General features: G+C 37.3%; 1 protein-coding gene across 30 annotated transcripts in view; it reads left to right on the top strand.

Moving 5' to 3' along the window:
* LOC126293757 (lysine-specific demethylase 4C-like) overlaps positions 1 to 15,892 on the top strand; it is a 332,566-nt gene that overhangs the window by 161,740 nt on the left and 154,934 nt on the right. For all 30 annotated transcript variants that reach the window (XM_049987134.1, XM_049987126.1, XM_049987129.1 and 27 more), the window contains one exon: positions 14,510 to 14,611. In XM_049987134.1, the coding sequence (XP_049843091.1) occupies positions 14,510 to 14,611 (102 nt within the window). The remainder of the gene's footprint in view (positions 1 to 14,509; positions 14,612 to 15,892) is intronic.

Genomic DNA, 15,892 nt, shown 5'->3' with positions numbered 1-15,892 from the left:
GGAAAGACTTACCTTAGGGGGAAAAATATACACACACACACACAAGCAGACATATTTAAAGGCAAAGAGTTTGGGCTATTTACTATTCGCATGGGCTCATGAACTTAATGCTCAAAATAATTTTCAGAGAATGCATTTAGAACAATTTCAGATGATATTTTATGCGTACCTCCCAAACTCTTTGCCTTTAAATATGTTTGCTTGTGTGTGTGTGTGTGTGTGTGTGTGTGTGTGTGTGTGTGTGTGTGTGTGTGTGTGTGTGTGTGTGTGAGTGTGCGCACGAGTATACACCTATCCTTTTTTCCCCCTAAGATAAGTCTTTCCGCTCCCGGGATTGGAATGACTCCTTACCCTCTCCCGTAAAACCCACATCCTTTCATCTTTCCTTTTCCTTCCCTCTTTCCTGACGAAGCAACCGCTGGTTGCGAAAGCTCGAAATTTTGTGTTTGCGTTTGTGTGTTATTTTATTGTGTGTGCGTTTGTGTGTTATTTTATTGTGCCTGTCTACCGGCGCTTTCCCGCTTGGTAAGTCTTGGAATCTTTGTTTTTAATATATTTTTCCCACGTGGAAGTTTCTTTCTATTTTATATATATCCTTCATTAACGACTACCTCTCAGTAGAACAATTAGGAATCAGAAAGGGACGTCAGTGTAACGATAATATATTTATAATAAGACAAATTATTGAAAAATGTTGGGAATTTGGCTTAGAAACATATTTAGCTGTTTTTCCAAAATATCTTATTAATACCATAAATAGTCTGTATTTAATCACAAAAATAGTTATAAGCCCAGGTTTGAAAAAGTCTGATGAAATTTCAATAAATAAAGGTGCTCAAAAAGTGTGCAGTCTATCACCCGCTTCATTTAATTTATATGATCACAATCTAGCTATGAAGTGGAAAGATGAATTTTACTTAGGAATTAGAATTGGATCTGGTGTACCATTAAATACTCTGTTATATGCTGATCACAAGATAATTATAAAGGAAACAGAAGATAATTTACAAAGAGAAGTACATAGATTGAGCCAAAATGCAATATATTGCAACATGACTATAATAAATATCTAGCTATCTGCGGAACAGTTGAAAGAACTTTTGGAGGACAAACAAGAAAAGAAACGCAAGTAAAATTCAGCAAAGTTATGGCTATACCTATTCTTGTATATGGTTCCGAATCATGGATAGTAACAAAGGAAGAAAAATCATGTATACAAGAAGCAGAGCTGAATTTCATGAGATATGGATAAAATAAGGAATGAATCAATAAGATCTGATTTAAAGATCTTTTCAGTTAATGGCAAGATAAAAGAGAAGAGAAGGAGATTGAAGAATCCTGTTGATAGAGTGACAGAAACTAGATTGCCAAACAAGATAAAGAATTGTCACCCAACTGGAAAAAGAGAACTAGGTTGACCGTGTAAGAGATGGATGATAGGGACTGGAAAAGGTGATTTACTCCACCTTCTCCTTGAAGGGAGATGACAGTGAAGATGATATTCCATTTTGATCACCGAGTTTCTCCAGCAATGTTTTTAAAAAGAAGTAACAGAAAATTACATCCAGTAACCAAGTTACTGTTGGAAATACTTATGACTACTTTTGTGAAAGATCTCTTCCCCAAAATTATTGAGAAGGAATTCAGCAGTTTAAATATGTAGTAATTACTGTCACCTACAGACTTTCAAGCAAAGATTTCAATTTCACAAAACACTTAGGGATATACATTTTTAATACTTTACTCTGTTTGAACTAATTGCCAGCATTACATAAAATCTATCCAATTATATTATATTTTCAAAAATTGATTATTTTCGTTTATAACTTTATAAACTCATGTATAGGGTAACAGGTCAATGCCCTGTGTAATGGCTGAGGAGTAAACTCATAAGTAATTGTGGAGGCTAATCATGACCATATAGTGCTACTAACAGAATTGATTCACAATTTTATAACTCAAGCATGACATAATGTAAACACAGCCGTTACAGCAACCTAGACTCTACAGCTATGGATGAGATGTAACTCTCCCCCTTTGTGGGGGGAAGGTGGCAACATGGACAATCTAAGAAAAGCCTACACAGTTAGATACACCTCTCTGATCCTCCGATTCAAACATGCCATACAATTCATTCTTACTCTACTATAAGGGAATGTTGTCTGTTTGCCACTAGACGCAAGCACATTACAGTTGTAGCAGCAGCTTTGGAGTATGTTTTTACATTCTCCTATGCTGTACAGTGTTCAGTTCACTTTGCAAGATCTTTACTTTTTGAACCAATTTCAAAGTTGGCTTCACATGTCCACTAAAAGAAACATACCACACAGAAAAACAGCATATAAGAATCAATTACAACAATTAAGTTGCAGACCACAATTGTCAGCAGCCAACTGGTAACCGGCTACTGAGGCAGCAGAATCATGTGATGACTGTGTACAGAACGGAAAGTGTGACAAAACTTGTACTGTGATTGGCTGTCGCTAAGGTAATTGTCCTGTAAACAATAAGGTGTTAGTCACTTTTGTTATTCTGGACCAGGTGTAGAAATTAAGTTAAGATAAAGGAAATATCACTCTTTTGAAACTTAAGCTCTTTATTCTCACCAAGTAATGAGTGCTATCAACAGGGACATCAAATGGATTCCATATTTTTTTAGATTTCCAGAAGAATTTTGACACCATTCCTCACCAGCAGTTTCTAATTAGATTGCGTGCCTGTGGACCATCATCTCAAGTTGCATGGCTAGATTTGTGATTCGTTGCCAGGAAGATAACAGTTCATAATAACTGACAGCAAGTCATAGAATAAAAGAAAAATAATGTCCATTCTTCTCCAAGGAATTATTATAGGCCTGCTGTTGTTCATCTACATGAATGATTTAGGAGACAATCTGGGCAGTCCTCTTAGATTTTAGTTTAGTTTTAGACAAGATATCTGTATGGCGCAAAAAGTGGCAATTGACTGTGAATCGCGAAAAGTGTGAAGTCATCCACATGAGCACTGAAAACAATGTGATAAATTTCAGTTACACTATAAATCACACAAATCTAAAGTCTGTAGACTCAACTAAATACTTGAGGTTTACAATTATGAATAACTTAAATTGGAATGATCACATAGATAATGCTGTGGGGAAAGCAAGCCAAAGAGTGCAATTTATTGGCAGAACACTTAGAACATGCAACAGATTTTCTAAAGAGACTGCTCAAACTAAACTTGTCTTCCCTCTTCTGGAGTATTGCTGTGCAGCGTGGGATCTGCAACAGATAGGTTTGACAGAGAATATCGAAAAAGTTCAAAAAAGGGCAGCTCATTTTGTACGATCACGAAATGGGAGAGAGCGCCACAGATATGATACACGAACCGGGTTGGCAGTCATTAAAACAAAGGCATTTTTTTGCTTCAGCAGGATCTTCTTGTAAAATTTCAATCACCAACTTTCTCCTCCCATTGTGAAAATAATTTGTTGACACCTACCTACATAGGGAGAAATTATCATCGTAACAAAATGAGAGAAATCAGAGCTCAGACAGAAAGATTTAAGCGTTCATTTTTCCTGCACGCTGTTTTGAGAGTGGAATGGTATACAAGTAGCTTTAAAGGTGGTTCGATGAACCCTCTGCCAGGCACTTAATTGTGAATTGCAGACTAATCATGAAGACATAATGGGAATGGTTTCCTCAGTGAAAGTGCGTTTTCATTGTGCTGGACTAGCAGGTGTGGTGAAGTGATAGTTCACAAGAGAGTAGTGTTTGGTTTGGTATAACAGTTTGTGTTTAGCTTACAGCATAATTGCCATGTGTCTTATCTGTTCCATAAGTTGATGCCACTAAACTTTGCATGTATTTCAATGAAGCACACACTTTCCATATTATAGGGACAGTATCAACTGTCTGTAGAAGCCCACAACAGCCGACATTGTTGCCTTGAGATGATGTTCCAAGTTCCACTTTTTGGCTCTGTCTCTTTCACACATTTTCAATACGGGATCTTTATACAAGGTAGAAACAGTCTAAAGGGAGAGTAGGGGTGTTGTAGGGTAGGTTACGTGGAGAATTAATTTTTAAGAAAAAAATTTTGTGCTTGTATCATATCTGAATTAATTAGCATTGAAGTTAGCCAGTTGGGTCATCAGGCATGCAAATTCAAGCTGTACCACCTCTATCGAGCCACTTAAATTTGTGCATATAACAGCCCAATTTGCTAACTTCAATGCTAATTAACTCAGAAAAAGTGATTGAATTTTTTTTCTTAATGAGCATTTATCAGTGCAGCCTACCATGCAACACACTTACAAGCTTTTCGACTATTTCAGACTACCATGTATAACATGTATGTAATAAATTTACAAATAAGGGAACAATCACTAAATAGTAGTAGGAAAATTCCCTAAATAGTAGTAAAGCAATATTCTGCTGGCCAAATACACTGTATAACTTTCCTATACGACAAAAGTTTTTATTTTTCATATTTGACATGAAATACTGCATTGTTACTGGAAAAAATATAATTTTACAAGGAATATTCATTGAAACTCGTTTCTGCAGCATAGCATTTGTGTTCATTCATGTGCCTTATGACCAGGCCTGAATTCGTGCTGACTTAGATGTTGAATCTACTCCATCTGTGGAAAATATGATAATATTCATTAGCATGTCTGTTATTTATTATTAAAATTTATCATTAAACATAAACAACAGTTTGTGTTTGACTGTACATACAGTTCCAGTGCTGCCTTGAGCATTTTTTGAAAGTGTAAATGTTTGGCTATTTGTGCAATTGTTCTCAAACTTCTGACATAAAAGATATTCCAGATTTTTGCGTGTCATTGACATAATGGCCTGCTAGGTTACTTTTGTTGTTTGGGATTAACATGGAATCTCACAAACTATCATTGTTCTTTTCTGCAGAGAGCACTACATGAAAGCTGCAGAGTAAAGCAAAACTGGACAACTAACAAATGATAATCACCATTAATCTCTTTGTAAAAAGCATTTTGTAGAGATTTCCAAGACACTGTGAAAAGGATAGGTTTCTACTCATCATACAGAGGGAATGGTGAGTTGCAGGCAGGCACAGGAAAAAGACTATTAAACAAGACTTATACAGCGCGCGCGCACACACACACACACACATATATTCTTTTCTTGCAAATACAACTTCCACACACGTGACCACTGTCTGTCTAAACCAAGTGATTTCTTTTACCTCATTTATCATAAATTTATACATGTTATGTGCACTCCATATTTTAAGATTCATACCAAGTTGTGATCTGTTGAAACAGCTGCACTGAATGATATCTACTCTATAAATATTATAAAGTCCACAAAGTGAGATGATATGCTTTCTAATTCTCAAAACGAAATGCCGGGTGCCACAGGTCTAAAGACCCATGTAAAACAGGAAAAAGAAGTTTCCTTATGCAATGTCATACTTTTAAGTTAATATATTTAAAGCAGAAAACAGTGTAGATAATGTGAATTTCCTAGATTCTCAGAGGTACTTTCATGTGAGAGCTATAAGTGGCAGATTCTTAGTTTTGTGGGGCAGATTCTTAGTTTTGTGGCTGTAGTTAATGAAATAATTATTGAGTAGACACCACAATGATGGTGAAATGTAATTTTGTGATGTCCTAAAAACTAGTAAAATGTGAAGCATTAACATAGACAGAAATTCTTAGCTTGTTTATAACTTTCGTGCAGTACTGATTAAATGTGCGGTTTATATGCTAACTTACCAAGGCCTTTTATTCTCTTGTCAGTTGTAATATGACAAGATTAGGTCAGAGGCAGTAGAATCCGATACATTTCTTTGTCGATTCAGAGGAATGGTCCCGAAATGTACAGTTTAGATGTCAATGCTCCTGCTGTTTATCAGATTGTTCCATCTACACTTTTCAGTCACAAATAATTGTCTGCTATGTGCGAAAGAACACTGAATGCAATCATCATTTGATACTCTCATTATTCCATAATGTGCTCCAGGTTCTCTGTCTGTGGTGAAAAAGGTCAAATAGCAGATTTTAAGAGCCAACTGTGACGGAAAGGAAAGGATAAATGAAGAGCTCAGGGGAGGGGAAAGGGTCCATTCAGAGGGTACTACTGTTTGCACCGATTACAGTGATTTAGTGTCCTTAGTAATGAAATCTTCTATGTGTAAATTCATACTCTGCAAACTGTTGTGAAGTACATGGTGGAAGGTACTTGCAATTTTACCACTTGTTCCTGTTTTATATATGTGTGGAGCATGAGAAAAATGATTGTTTATGTGTCCCTGTGCATGCTGTGATCAGTCTAATCTCGTTCTTGCCATCCATGTAGGAGTAATATGTAAGGGTTTGCAGTATATTGCTAGATTCATCAGTTAAAATTGGTTCTTGAAACTAACGGACTGGGTTTTCATGGAATACAAATCACTTGGTATGAGGGGCAACCACAGCTTCCATAATACACTTCATCTACATCAACATTTACACAGCTACTCTACCAATCACGCATAAGTTCCTCGTAGAGGATTCATCAAACCACCTTCACACTAATTCTCTGTAACTCCACTTTGAAGGAATAAATAGACAGCTATACCTTTCTGTGCGAGCTCTGATTTCCCGTATTTTATGATGAGATTATTTCTCCGTACATAGGTAAGCGTCAACAAAATATTTTTGCGTTCAGAGGAGGAAGTAAGTGATTGAAATTTTCTGAGAAGATCCCACCGCAGGCAGAAACGGTTTAGTTTTAATGATCTCCATCCAAATCTTGTTATTGTGATAGTGACACTCCCTCCCCTACTTCTCAATAATACAACATGTGCTGCTCTTTTTTGTATTTCCTCAATGTACTCCATTAATTCTATGTGGTAAGAATTATACACAGAGCAGCAATGCTCCGAAAGAGTCCATGACAAGCATAGGGTAGGCAGATGAAAACTGCAGCACCTGTGTCAAATGATTTATTAATCACAACTAGCTTCACAACATTGTAGCCGCATCTTCAGGTTAAATATTGTTGACTTTTCAGTACGTAACATTCTTAGAATCTCAGTAAGAGTAAATAATGGAAGTCTGTATCTTTCTGCACAAATTGGCATCATAGAATATGCAATGTCATCAATGAAATAACCGGAGAAAAAAACAGCACGATGTAAACTAGACATACGCAATACGTCTGTTTCTGAACATTTAGAGCAAGTTATCTCTATACCATATTGAAATCTTATCAAGATATGATTGAACATTTATGCAGCTTCTTTCAGACAGTACTTCATTACAGATAACTGCATCATCTGCAAGAAGACTGATTTTACTATTAATATTGTCTGCAAGGTCATTATATTCAGTACGAACAGTAAAGGTTCCAACACATTCCCCTGGAGCACACCCGAAGTTACTTCTACATCTGACGATGACTCTCCATCCCAGATAACATGAAAAGTGTGTGTTGGATTTTACATGATCAATGATTTCAAAATCCATGTTGGTTGGGATTGAGAAGGTCATTCTCGTCTAGATATCTCATTATTTTGAGCTCAGAATAGGTTCTAAGATACTACAAGAAATTGATGTCAAGGATACTGGATAGTAGTTTTGTAGATCACTTTCACTGCCCTTCTTGTAGTGGTGTGGCCTGTGTATTTTTCCAAGAACCGCCCACAGTTTGAGGTATCTACAGTAGATTATTGTTGGGCTAATTCTACTGCAAATTCAGTATAGAATCTGATAGGAATTGCATTGGGCTCTGGAGCTTCATTCACTTCTAACAATTTCAGCTGTATCTCACTACCACTAATACTTATTTCATTCATCTTTTCAGTGTGATGAGGATTAAACTGGGGGTTCTCTGGGGATTTCCTTTGTAAAGGCACATTTGAAAATGGAGTTAAGCATTTCAGCTTTTGCTTTGCTACCTTCAACCTCAGTTCCTGCCTCTTTACATATGACCTGAGCTTCTTTGGGTTCTGTGAAATGTCACAATGTTCTATTAGCCAAACATGTTTCATTTAGCATCTTTACTGGTGCATCTCTGCAATCTTAGCCAACGGTCTGATGTTCTCATGAAGTGATCAATGCCTGGACATGAGTAAACAGTTGGGCTTGCTGAGCGTCTTTCAGATTGTCACTGCTTTCCGAGTTGTTATAGCCTCTGATGGTGTCTCCAGCATTGCACGCCAAAATGTAAAATAAACAAATAAAAAAATTCACCAGATATCAGCAATTTACATTCTATAATCATGTGAATGCAGCAGTCCTAGCTACCTTAGCCCTCTCTGCCTTTTTATTTATTCCTCTGGTTGTACAACCCTTTATGAAGAAATACCTTAAGGGATGTTTAATTAAACAAAGCATTAATTAACAAAGACAGGCAATTATTAATGCAACATAAGTGAACTAGTGTCTATCATAAAACAGGTTGCAATCAGCATACTAAAATTACCATGAAAGCCAGTACTGTGGCAGTTGATTTTGCTTTGATAGTTCAGAATAGCTACACTTTTTGTACTGTTGCTAGTTTTAACATTTACATATATTCACTGATTCTTTCAAAGAATAACACTACCACAATTCTTTAAGAATAGAGGCCTGTCCTTGAACCTAGATAATCAGGTATATTTACAGATAAGACACTCTTTTTGAATGTCCTAAAATTCACAGTTTTGTGCTTTATGGCCAGTGAGATCTTGTGGGACATCTTTGTACCAGAATTTTGAAACTGAACTGTGAAGAAAAATTTAAAGTATTTCTTTGTTTGTTTCTGTTATTTTGTGTGTAAACTACATTTTATATGAAATTGATTTTTTTGAAATTAATTAGAAAAGTCATCAGGTAACAAAACTTCTGTAAACTGGGAATAAAATTACAAGAACATTCATGAGACCTTTGCTAGATCAGTGATTATATTACACAGTACGAAGGCTCTTCAATAAAGAATGATCATAATTTTTTTTTTTTTTTGACAGCATACCTTTACTCATCTTCATAATTTTGATGGTCCTTCTCAAAGTAGTCTCCCATGGATGTGGGTGCACTTCATTGCTGCAATCTTCAAATTTATGCTGGAAACCATTGTTTGAGAGGTCCTTCAAAATCGCCTACGCAGACTTCACCACTGCTTCTGATGATTGATTTTTTTGTCTCCCACGAAGGCATTGCTTCACGTTAGGAAATAGAAAAAGTCACATGGGGCTAAATCTGGAATATAGGGAGGGTGAGGGATGCACATCACATTGATTTTTGAAAGATATTCAGCAACAACATTGTCAATCTGCGGCCGTGCATTATTGTGGTGCAGAAACGTGGTCTTTTGCATCTGATATGAACTTGCAATGTTTCCAGGACATCCCTGTAGCAGTTACTGATGTGTGTGCAGGTACAACATGCTGATAAGCCATTCCATGACTATCAAAGAATAGGATGACAATAATTTTCCCAGCAGAAGCAACCACTTTTGCTTTTTTGGGGGTTGGTGATGAAGGAGATTTCCACATTGAGATTTGCTGTTTGCTCTCAGGATCAAAATGATGAAGCCAAGTTTCATCAGCAGTGATTACATTTGAAAGAAACTCCGGATTTTCCTGTAACATCAACTTTAATGGCATGCAGACCTGTACACAAATGTCCTTTTGTTTGGTAATCAAGTCTTGGAACCCATTATGCACAAACACGTGTCGTGTGTAATTTTTCTGTCACCAACATGTGGGCGGTACCCATTGTTCAGAATTTCAGAAAGTGATCTTAAGGTAATTCATCAATCCTCTCTCACAATGACAGCAGCAGTGTTGTTTTCTTCCATAAGGGCAGTAACTGGAGCACCGGGTCCATCTTCCTTTGAAATTGTCTCCCCTCTTTAAGCCACCTTTGAGCTGTGCTGTAGGGAAGAACAGGCTCTCCATAGGCCTCCCGTAATATTGTATAGGCCTCAGCTGAACATTTGTTGAGACGAAAGCAAAATTTCAAAGCTGCATATTGTTCCTCACCGTGTTATCTCCATTGCAGCGGTGGGTGATGCAAAACACGTCTGATCTTGCCTGCCTCTCACAGGCGGGTACCAAGAGTCCCAACAATGAAACTACTATGGCGTGTTTGTTGCACATTAAGCTAATAGAATGTCATAAGATTAAATTTTAGCGCCCAGAAATTATGACCATAAAAAAGATTATGATCATTCTTCATTGAACAGCCCTCGTATTTGTATTGCTCACTTTTGCTAAGTACATATCTTATTTATTTTAACTCATACCAGAAGACTGACAAATATGTGAAACAATATACTGCAATACCAGATAACCTGGCAGTCTTGCAAAATAAGCCAGTTATTTTGGACAGACTGTTTTTTTTTTTTCCTTTTTCTTCCAGTTACAACATCTCGAAAAAATATTCACTAATGAATCTTGCAGATAACGCAAAGAACACTAGTTTATACAGTATGTAAAATTTGTGAGACAAGACAGGTTCAGGAGGCAGCATGGTACGACTGTGTATTTTCAGAGATCATCAAATGCTATGACGTGTGTCCCAACGCAGCTGGAAACAGTGTGGGAAAATAAATCAGTGTGTGCACTTTTCAGAATATTGTAAAATAAATTCTGTAATTTCATTCAACTCTTTATTAAAAATAAGGTGCTACTTTAAAAATAGCCCTCATATTTGTTAATTGCATGAGCCTAAATGTCAGTAAAAAGTATCTCGGAGAAATTAGTTTCTAGTTCACAACTAATTAGCTGGTATACAGATGCAGTATAAGTACATTATGTTTCCGAAACAAGAGACATAAGTCTGTGAGGTGTTACAAGAGTGTCATGCTTGGTAAACTATAGGACATGTCTTTAATGCATCCAGCATTGTAGTCAGAAATTTATTGATAGTCTGTGATACAGTCAAGTTGGTTTACTTTTCTTTGTGTCACAAAGGATGATATTTGCGGACAACTCAGTTCAGAGACAAAGATATGCTATTCATGCCATACAGTGCCATTTCAGCTCACCTCATTTGACTACCTAGGAATTTCTCACTGACATTCAAGTACATGTATTGTCACATGAGGTTTGTTATTGACAAAATGAATTACTTTAGAAAGAACAGCTGTACTCTTATGGTGAACACAAGACAGAGTATCCACTATCAGTGTACTGAATCTTCTTTTGTACCTTTCAGAATGGTGTACAGTAATCTACGGTGTATGTTTTGGTTAGTTGTTGGCAAGAATTGAAGCTGGTTGTGATAAACAGCAGCTCCGATTGCCTGTTGGGCAAATAACTAGGCAAAAATACAAAGTTCCCAAAGAAAGCATGTGATAACATGTGTAAATATTGCTGACCTATCAATTTAATAAGTTATGATTGCAAAATACTAACACCAATTCTTTACAGAAAAATGGAAAACTAGTAGAAACCAACTTTGAAAAGATCAGTTTGGATCCTGGAGAACTGTAGGAACTTGTGAGGCAGTTCTGACCCTATAACTTCTTGTAGATGATAGGGTACAGAAAGGCAAACCTATATTTATAGTTTACATAGACTTCAAGAAAGCTTTTGAGAACGTTTACTGGAGTGCTCTCTTTGAAATTCTGAAGGCTGCAATGTTAACATACCGCGAGTGAAAGGATATTTACAACTTGTACAGGAACCAGATGGCAGTTGTAAGAGTGAAGGGGCATGATAGGGAAGCAGTGGCCGAGAAGAGAGAGTGACAGGTTTGTAGCCTATCCGTAATATTCAATCTGTCTGTACATTGAGCAAGCGCTACAGGAAACCAAAGGAAAATTAGAGTAAGAATTGGAGTTCAGGCACAAGAAATAAAAACGTGATGCAAGGTGGATGCTTCTGACCCTCCCATCAAAAATGTCTACATATCGGGTGTTGCATTTCAATAATGCTGTACAACAGTGCCTTTACTCATTTTCCGGTCATTGATCTCTCACCTTTTTGTGAAGGTGATGATCACAGAACCTGGCACTTTCTGATACTGCAGACGATGAAATGAGCACTGCCTGTTGAGTTGCACATTTGCTGAACAATGTCTGCAATAGTTACTCTGCTATTGGTGCGAGTCAGTTCCTCGATCGCATCTTCTGTTGTCAATGTTAACTGCTTCCCTTACCTACACATGGAAGTAGGTTTCCAGTTACTGTTCCATTTCACTCATGCACTGTGATGCACCTGTTATTTGTATCACAGCAGAACTACGTCTGCAAGAAAACTGGAACATTTACTCCCCTCTGACAGTCTGCCACTCTTGTCGTGCAGTGGCCTTAGTGTGGCATGGCCTGTGTATCTTATTTTCTGTAGTCCCCATGTGTTTCCTGATCTAGTGGCACGGCACCCCAAATTTTCATATTCCTCTCCCCCCCAGATAATTGTACATATGTCAACACTCCTAACACAAGTCTACACCACTTGTCCTTGCTACAGGAGGGTCCCTCTCATCCTGCCAGTGTGTCCACCACAGAGGAAGTATTAGTTGTTAAAGCAGGGCATTTAGTTTTATATGTATGTATCGGCAGAATTATATTATTTTTTTTGTAGAGGGGGTTGAGAGAGAGAGAGAGAGAGAGAGAGAGAGAGAGAGAGAGGGGGGGGGGTACAATACATCATTTTTTCCACTTCTTTGTTTTCAACTGCAGTTTCTTGTGGCCCCGTACTTTGTTCATTCCTCGAGAAGTATGACACTTCTCTTCTTGCGTATGTTTTTTTTCCTATTCTAAAAGCCTGCCTTTACTATTGCTTCTTTAAAAAGTATGTTGTTTCTTATTGCCTCTGTGCTGACTCCCAAGTTTTTGATACCTCTTTCCACTGCTCTAAGCCATATGATTCTCTATTTACAATTGCTTAGTAAAGATTTGTGTAGTAGTTCTGTTTTATTCATGCAGCATGTTCAAAGAATTTTAATTTCTTTCTCACTACATCCATTAACTTGGTAACTTTTAGATAAAGTTCTGTTTTAGGTATTAACCGGTATTCTAATTCACTGCTAATTTTTGGTCCTAGTATTTTCTTAGAATTCTTCTTCCAATTTTTTATCCAACCCTTGGTAATCAGCTTAAGAGTTTTCATTCTATAGAGTATTTCTGGTAGGACCACTGTTCCTTTGTTTCAGTTTTGTGATCCAAGGTAAATATATTTTAGTGTATTTATCTTTAACATTTGAGGCGCCTTACTAATGTTCATATTTGTAGACCCATTTTTGCTGCTTCACGTAGCAGTTCTGTGCTTTGTTCTTGTACACTTTCAAGTGAGCCTATAATAAGTGCTATGTCATCTGTGGATGCTTAGACAATCTACAGTAATCTTGTTTGGCTTTCTTCCTAGTTGCATGCCCTTAGTACGTATGGTCTTCCTCCAGTCCCCAAGTACTTTCTCTAATGCACAATTTAAAAGCAGGATTTACAAGCCGCCACCTTGTCAAATTCTAAATTGTATTTCAAATTTTTCTCACAGTTCTCCTATAAATTTTACTTGTGATGTATTGGTTAAAGCTTGCTTACCCCCTCTTTTTTTTTTTTTTTTACTGGTTTGATGCAGCCTGTCAAATTCCTCCCCTGTACCAAGCCTTTCATCTCACAGTAGCACTTGCAACTTACATCCTCAATTTTTTTCTTCTTCACTGTCATTGAGGAAAGCAATGTCATCAGCGAGTCTTACTCATATCCTTTCATCCTGAATTTCAGTCTCACTCTTGAATTTTTCTTTTATTTCCATCATTGCTTCTTCACTGTATACATTGACAAGTAGGGGAGGGGGGCGAAAGACTACACCCCCACCCACCCATTTTAATCCATCCATTTCGTTCTCAGCCTTCCACTCTTATTGTTAACACTTTGTTTTGTACATATTGTGTATCACCTGTCTTTCCCTATAGCTTACTCCTATTTTGCTCAGAATTTCAAGTATCTTTGATCATTTTAAATTGTTCGAACACTTTTCCAGGGCCAACAAATCCTGTCAATGTTTTTTTTTTTCTGCTTCCATTATCAACCATGCCAGAACTGCACTTCTAGTGCCCTTGTGGTGTATTCCTAAATACAAATTTATTGTCATAACTTTTCCATTCTTCTGTATGTTATTCTTGTCAGCAGCTTGGATACATGAGCTGTTAAACCAATTGTGCTGTAATTCTTGTTTTATTATCTTCAAAATTTCAGTAATGTATTTCCATCAGTAGCACTATATGCCTTTTTAAAATCAGCAAAAGTTGCTGCTTATTTAAAGCTTCTGATTTTCCTAGTTTTTAAGATGTGCTTGAAGTTTATAACTCGTCACACACTTGATCTGCTCTTCCGAACCCTCATTTATACACCCCTAACTGTAGATCAAATTATTGTTATTACTAGTCAGTAACCATTTAATGTAATGGCATATACTGTGATCACAAGGAAGTGTTAAAATGGTTGTATAGAATAAAAGAGTAAATAATTTAACAGATACAGCTTTAATTCCTGCACACTTGTACAGAAACTCTAATGCTCTGTATTTTCATTTGAGTGGAGGTATAAGGTTGTCCCCAATGTTACAGGCAGTGGCAGCTCCAGTTCACCTGCCCCGCTGCTGGTGCCGGCAGATGAGGAGCCGGCCTGCAACAGTCCTAGCAGCGAACCACCCCAGCTCTCTCCCGAAGGTCAGTCACTTAACTAGCCAAAAAGACATGCTGATCTTTGTGAGCACTTGCATAAAAAAAATACAGACCGCAGGTTCTATTGTATTAATATATTTCCTGAACAGGGCAACCATAAGACAATAACTACAATGGCTCTATGGATGAATAATATAAGAATCCATAAACATAACCAACTGTAGAACTAAAAAATTACATTTTATCAGTAACTACCATAGCCAACAAGCCCTGCATTCATTGTCTGTTTTTTAATATTAGAAACAAAACCTTATATATAGTCGAGCAGTAGACTTGGGGCGAGATGACCGCATGCAGTTTCTGTATGCTGGCCACAGCTGCTTCTCGTGTTTACAACGCTATTTTTGTGTCTGTGGTAACACCACTTTGTAGCTCTATAGATGATTATTGTTTCTGCCTACAGCAGTTGTCACTTCACAGTTGAAAGCTGTCAAAAGCACTGCCAGGTTTCAGGGATTTTCTTAAGTTACTCAACTGCAAGAGTGTCATTGTAAAGAATAAAACTTACTTCATGCATTAATATATGCGCAACACTGTGTTTATGACATATCTCCTGATCTATGTGGAGACTGTCTGTGAAATATGTTGCAAATAGTTATAGTATGCTCAGTGAATGATGGCGGTTCATGTATCTCGAGACAATGACAGGAACTGCATTGCTCCTGTTCCAAGTGACAGTTGCGGTAAGAGCATACTCGTGCATTGTAATATTTGAAATTATGTCTCACTTGCTTGTGCAATTTTTGTCTCACCACAACCGGGATAAAAATTCACTAAATGACGTGTTAAGATCTCACATTGGCTGTGACATTCACAGCAGAGCACTCGGAACACTCGTTAGTTGTCAGAGAATGCGTGACATAGGTGCACAGCACAAACCCAAACTCGACCCCATCCTCGCACAATGCGGCAGTTTTTCGTCCCTCTCAGTGTTGACATATCTCCTGATCCAAGTGTCGTACTATGATATAATGTAGGTACAGTCAGTAGCATATGTGGATACTGTCAGCAAACACAGTTAGTAGTAAAGAAGTTATAAATTTAAACACTGTACATGAGTAGCCTTTACTTGCGTGTGTAGATCACAAGCTGAAAAGGAATTACACAAATGGTTAAACACTGCAGTAACTACTAGCTGTAGCTGTTTGCAGGAAAAAATAAATAAATAAACTGCTTCAAAGAAAACCAAATGAACGTAAGCTATGCAGACTGTCACCAAGTGTAAGTGAGTAGTCTTTACTTTGTGTTTCATCGTAAATACAAACC

This window comes from Schistocerca gregaria, chromosome 10 (genome assembly GCF_023897955.1).
Source record: "Schistocerca gregaria isolate iqSchGreg1 chromosome 10, iqSchGreg1.2, whole genome shotgun sequence".
NCBI lineage: Eukaryota > Metazoa > Arthropoda > Insecta > Orthoptera > Acrididae > Schistocerca > Schistocerca gregaria.
This window is presented reverse-complemented; position numbering and strand designations above follow the sequence as displayed.